General features: G+C 46.1%; 1 protein-coding gene across 8 annotated transcripts in view; it reads right to left on the bottom strand.

Annotated features, from left to right (window-relative positions):
* The window catches only part of LOC116843985 (disks large 1 tumor suppressor protein), a 99,809-nt gene that overhangs the window by 90,563 nt on the left and 2,590 nt on the right, over positions 1-6,656 (bottom strand). For all 8 annotated transcript variants that reach the window (XM_032815009.1, XM_032815010.1, XM_032815011.1 and 5 more), the window contains exon 2: positions 2,073-2,348. In XM_032815009.1, coding sequence (XP_032670900.1) covers positions 2,073-2,348 — 276 coding nt within the window. The remainder of the gene's footprint in view (positions 1-2,072; positions 2,349-6,656) is intronic.

Below are 6,656 nucleotides of genomic sequence, written 5' to 3'. Positions count from 1 at the left end.
CTCTCTCTCTCGGTTATTCTCGTTATTATTCAATCATTTATTCCGTAAATACGTGATAAACAAAACGATGATTACATATAAACAAAAAGTACGACAATTTAACAGAGTTACATTCGCACTCTACGTACGCGCAGCAAACCAACGAGCTGCTGTACGCGTTAATTATTTATAACTAATTAGCGCTAATTATTTTAGGGTAACGACCGGCTGTAGTTGCCGTAAAGTATCGAAATAATTCGGCGAATACACACGAATAAGCACGACGGAGTCCCTGTCGAACCTCTGATAACTCGTGTTTCACTCAATACAATCCCCTCGGAATCGCGCGAAATCGTCGTGAAACTCCCGTGAATTCGGACTTGCAAATCAAACCTGCGTTTTTTTCGCGTTGACTGTCTTAAAGACGCGTTTATCGCGTCAACGTGAGGCGGACTTTACACGCCGGAATAATGATACCCAGGATGGTGCGGCCATAAACAGTCTTTATGCTTTCCTCACCGTTATTTGTAGCCCGGAAGGGTTAATAACGTCGATGCTGACAAGCGCGATCTCTTTGAGCGTCTCCTCGAGAATCTGCGGTCGTGTTCGTCGAACAAATCCTTATCCCCGATATATTCCATCGACTTCGCGACACGCCGATAAAACATTCTCACCGATCTCGTACGAGTCTTTGAAGTGAGACGCGGCCTCGCGTGTCGCGAAATTCTTGGTCAAAAGTTTCGTAACGAGAGCGAGCGCGATCGACAACTGCGATTTTTATGTTGCACGCTCGCCGCCGTCGTCGATTCCGAGAAGGAGCTATGGTACAGCGCTACAACATCCCACCTGGGGATCCTTTCCTTTTTCTTTTCCTCCGTGGGTGACATTAACGTATATCCGAGAGGCGCGTAACGAACGATCCCATCGAAAGTTTCCCTCATCCCTGGGCGACTTTGCGGAGCTACAGGAATCTCGAAAGACCGGGTGAGTGATCGTCGCTTCGGGACTTTCCCCGGTATAAGCCGAAGATATTCGACGGGGCTTTATGACAAATATGGAATCCGGTAGGACGTCAATCTCGCGAAAACTTTGCGGGGACTCGCAGGCTTCGTCGAAGAGACCGGCGATGTTGAAAAAAAAAAAAGAAATAAATCAAGTCTCTTCGCCAACGACTGCCAGTTTCGCGATCTTAAGCTTTTACATCAAACAATATATCATTTGATACATAATTGATTAAGCACTCCAGTATTGTCCCTTTAAGTATTGGCAGGCAGCACTGAATATGCATACGCGTTGTATGCGAGTTTGTGGGAGCGGCGGAAAGTGCGCGCATTACAACATTTGCAATTCAATTATTTCCCGACACATTCGTCGCGCAATTAAATCTGCACTTGAGATGCGCATGTGATACGGGCATGCGATTGTGGTAACAATGTATGGCCGCGTGCACTGAAACGCGTGCACGGTTCAATTAGATTTGGACTCGAGATTTGCATACGTCAGTTCGCGTTCAGTTGCAACATTACGATGTTTCGCGTGTCAGTCAGCGTTAACCGTCGGGCAAGCTGCGTTCTCTCCCTCGAGACGTTGCGCGATCTTCCGTTTTGCGATTCGCCGGATTGCCGTTATTATTAGGACATCGCGAGATCGCGATTTAGCCACCGGGAGATATCAACGAGCGAAAGTAAATTAATCATGAGAACGTGAGTGCTCCACATGGACACGCGGGAGACAGACGGGCGTAGAGTTCCTCTAGTCGGAAATAGGACAAGGCGTGACGATTAATCCATATCTTGCCTGCCATTTTTAGGGCTGACGTTAATGATAATGAGAGAGAAATTCTAACAGGAGTAAGAGAGAAAGTCCAAAACTGAAATGATAAAGCACGTCGCAGCTTCTCTCTCTCGTTCGCTCATTCATTCACTCACTTCCTCCTTAAAATTGCCAACGATATCTTAATTCTGACTTGAGGAACTCTGGACAGGCGCGTTTACCGACCGACATGAGCGATCTGCAGCAATGGGGAACGTTTGGCTCGTGCATATGTCCACATCGCGACGAGGAGAATTACAGCAGCACAGGATGAGGCTTACCAGCTTGACGGTGTTGCCGGCCCGCTTGAGCGCGTCTACGGCGGCCGCATGCTGCACGTCGACGACGGACACGTCGTTCACTTGCAGTATCGTGTCGTTGACACGTAGACGCCCGTCCGCGGACGCGGCACCGCCCGGTATGAGCTTGGTGATGTAAATGGCGGTGTCGTTGCCGTAATGCGGATTGTCCGTGCCGCCGGCGATACTGAAACCGAGGCCCGCGCCTCCCCGCTCCAAAACTATCTCTTCATATTCCCAGTCATCGTCGCCGTTCACCTGAAAGTACAATGCATAGGACCCCGCGTTATTTTCACTGTCCCTTCCTTTGCTTATTTCCTCGGCGTAATATATAGCTACATGTAAACATAAATCTTTCGCACACCTGCACGGAAAGAAAAATGGATCGAATTATTGTGACGATGATATAACTAAACGCATTTTGGTTGAGGAAAATCGAAACACATTTTGTTGTGTCATTGTGACATTAATTCAACCAATCTTTTCTTCCGTGTATTTATGACCTATATTGATAGTGCATATATTAATAGTTGTTATTGGGTACGTTATTATATTTGTCTCACGTGAGATATTTAAATCCAAATTTAGGCTGATATTGAAAGTGAATTGAAATTTGCCTTATATGAGATACTCAGATTTTTACTCAGAATTGGATCCAAATTTTGCAGTTGAATTGTATGACATATTTAATATTATACCTGTAATCGGCGATTAAACTGAAAACTCTCACCTAACTCTGAACTCGAAGCTGAGGCATGTTTAAAGTAATATATATGACTATGAATACGAGTCTATATCTATTTATCTATCTAGCTATTTATCTATCCCTGTATTCGCTTACAATATAATTCAGTGCAATCAAGGAAACTGTTACAGATCGCGCAGTTATACGGCGGTAAAGTTTGTAAAGGATTAGAAGTGAAACAAGGGGTGAGAGAGAGTGCGATTATTGAAACAATTAAGAGGGGGCGGCCTAACATGACCCAAAGGAGTCTCGTTAGCTTTCCTGAGAAGAAGGGACTGTTCTGGCGCGAATCCAGGGGGAAGAGAGTCAGAGGCGAGCACGGAGTCGGCGCGCGAAATCCACGATCCTAATCACGTCGGGGACTTAAGCCCTCGCGTATGCGTGGATGGGGTTAAACGGTTAATTGATTTTGAGACCTCGGATCGATTGCGGCTGGTTATGCGGGGAGAATTAAGAACGTCGTTTAACCGCTCAACACCAGCTGACGCGCGCCGAAACGAGCTATTTTCATATTCCGTGGAGCTTTGCTCGTGACGCGCGGAGCCACCCTCGGTCTTCAGGGTGTTGGACCAGGGGTGATGGGCGCGTTTGACGAAACGCACGCCGTCGCACGCCCCTGAAGAAAATCCGAATTTCTCGCCGAGCGACGTTGACGTCCTTTGAGCCGAAAGGAAAAAGAATCTTGACAAATAAAAAGAGATTTCATTCTCTTCGATTAACCTCGAGTGGAGTCGATCTCTCTTAGAAGGTGACGTACGTGTGGGAAATTCCGAGGGGCGGTGCGTTCGACAGACTGGCAAAGAAGCTCGTTTACCAGCCCGACGTTCTAAGAGAGACCTCGTCGTCCAATTAACTTCGGGCAAGGCTGACGTGAGACAGTGTATTAATATTCCGTAACGACAGGATAATTAAAGAAGGTCGCTATCGGCGTCTTCGGTGCCTTTAACTTGCACGCCAAAGTACACTGTGTGCTATCAAGCAAGATCAAATTGAAAGAGCACAGCAAATAAACATCGAGAAGAGAAAGGAAAAGGAAGAAAAAGGATGCTCAGAGGGGACGCTCGACGAGATCCAGCGACGCGAATATATCGCGAGGGGCTTGCGGTCGCGCACTGCGAGAGTTTATTGCGCGTGCTGCGATCCGTTTCCCGTTTAGAACGCGACGTTCCTGTCGCGCGAGCGAAGTGGCGAGCTAATTAAATTGTAACAACGGCACAAATGCGGTGGAAAACTTGCGCGATTAACATGATTCCTGGGGGATTATACGCCTAATGAAATAACACGGATTTCGCAGAAGCAGATACTGAAAGGTCCTTCATGATTGCAATGCAATTATGCACGATCCAGCGGAGCATGCAAAACCATTTTAATCGGATCAAAAGCCAACTAAGCCCCGGCATAATGTGCCGGAGACACGTTCTCGCACAATGCACATCGCGCTACCACACGTGTTACACGATACATTTCGCACTCGTGTACACGTGTAGGATTGCGATTACGGGTTATGCACGTTACGATGAATGTCTCAAGGCATACATAGAACTCCAATAATGCCTTCCATTTCCGACTAAGGTATTTTGCCTCGGGCGCATCATATATGTCTATCTTTGTGTCATGATTGTTGGTTTAGAGAGAAATCGGTAACTCAGTCACATTACATGCAGCAGTATGGTGCATATATGCATTCATCACTATATTATATGCGGTTGAGTTGCTGATTCCTCTCAAAATCAACAGTTATGATACAATAATATGTGGATACGATGCGCTGAGACAAAGTACTCTAGCCGGGAATGGAAAAGATATTATTGGAGTTTTATGTGCAACGCGAATTATCGCCAAGACGTCGTCAGACGCGTGTTACATCATATTGCTATCAACTTCAGATCAACACAGATACGATCGCAGACCATTGATATGATTAGTGCGGATAGTGTAAATATACTTTTGCCTGACTTGTCGATACACGATGCGACATTATCGCAATTGCAAGAGTCAAAATAACAGATGTATAGACAGATTCCTAGGCGAGGTTATTTATGATAGGCAATTAGACAGAGTAACGATTACTTAGGTGTTTTATTACTGAACGGAGTCCAACAAATGGTCGAAATATGCGTTTATATCGTATGTTTGTCGTGTGAAATAGCTTCGTGGTAATGAATAAATGTATGTAGCCGTAATGCCTCGACAGTTCGGTTCTTATCGACCAATTGTATTTTTTAAAGAACAATCAGTGTGTTCACTGAAAATCGGTGAATACTCACTGATTATCGTTGAAATATTCCTTTTGTTGATTCAAAAAGAAATGTTTCTACTGATTCATTTTAAAGCTTAATCTACAATGTGCTCTTTGCTTCCTGTTACTTGTTCTGTCTTTTTCTAGCTTAAAGCCTGATCTAGAATATGCTCTTCGCTTCCTGTTTCTTATTCTTTATTTTGTTCTAACTAAAAGGTCAAGTTTTAAATCAGAAAAAGATAGAAAAAAAAACAAAGCAAAGAGCACATTTAGATCAAACTTAAAGCTTAATCTACAATGTGCTCTTTGCTTCTTGTTTCTTGTTCTCCGCCTTTTTTAGTTTAAAGCCTGATCTACAATATGCTCTTCGCTTCCTGCTTTTTTCTCTTTATCTCTTTCTGACTCAAACCTTAAGCTGTAGGCCAGAAAAAGATAGAAGACAAGAAACAGAATGCAAAGAGCATATTGTAGATCAAGCTTAAGGCTTAAGATATAAGTCAGAAAGAGATAAAGAAAAAGAAACAAGAAGTAAATAATACATTGTAGATCAAACTTAAGGTTTAAGATTTTAATCAGAAAGAGATAAAGAGAAAGAAGCAGGAAGCAAAGGCACATTGTAGAGAGTATATACAACGAGTATATACAAGAGAGTATATACGTGTCCTTTTGTTACTCCTAGACATTGCCAATCAAGAATGACAAACATTTTTTAGACGAGAGATCATGTTTCGAAATTTTTAAATGATATCGCAATCGCGAGAGGCGAAAGACAAAGGCGCGGATCGATTCGCCTAAAGTCATTCACGTCTCTCAAAGGGTCGATTCGCGATACTCGCGGATCTAAGCACGTCGGAGTTGCGTGTCGGAGCCTTTATCGGGACGCGGTCCTCGTACCGGAAACGACGTGCAGGTTAAAGGCCTCTCGCAGCGAGGAGAGCGCGCGGGTCGATCGTCATTGCTGCGCAATTACGCGTCTATCTGCGTGCGTGCCATTCCGATCGCGTCCGTGTACAAACGGACGATCGTAACTACGGAAGGCGAAAGGGCCACGGCTAGTACAGCGTTCTCTCTCTCTCTCTCTCTTGCGCGCGCGTGGGCGCATATCGGAATGCATCCGCGGGTGCATTCCGACCCCGCCTGCCCTGCCGTTGCTATCATCATCCCCTTCCCGCTCGCCGAGTTGCACCACCGCGTATCGAGACAGCCGACGCCACCGTTGCCGCACAGATTTGACGCACGCAATGCGCCCGGTGCATATTGCGAAATCGCGAATTAATCGCGTCGGAATTATGCTATTCTGTTAAGCCCCCTTCTCCCTCACGTCCCCTCAACCCCTCTCTGCCTCGTCGCGTCCGTCGTCGTCGTCCTCTTTATGAGCGTCCGACGTAACAACGGCAGCAACGGCGGCAGCAGCAGCACCAACGTCGAGCCAACAGCGAGCCACGGACGTCAACGACGCGGCATTGCTGCCGCGCAGCCCATCAACGTCGCGCGGCAATTATGCCTCGCGCGCGAATTAGCCGGCGATTAGCGGCGCGATTATGCAGCCAATTAATCGTGTCGGGGGAGGGGGGGGGGGAGG

Source organism: Odontomachus brunneus, unplaced genomic scaffold (assembly GCF_010583005.1).
Source record: "Odontomachus brunneus isolate Ranch 3 - 2012 unplaced genomic scaffold, Obru_v1 Obru_scaffold_037, whole genome shotgun sequence".
In the NCBI taxonomy this organism is placed as follows: Eukaryota; Metazoa; Arthropoda; class Insecta; order Hymenoptera; family Formicidae; genus Odontomachus; species Odontomachus brunneus.
This window is presented reverse-complemented; position numbering and strand designations above follow the sequence as displayed.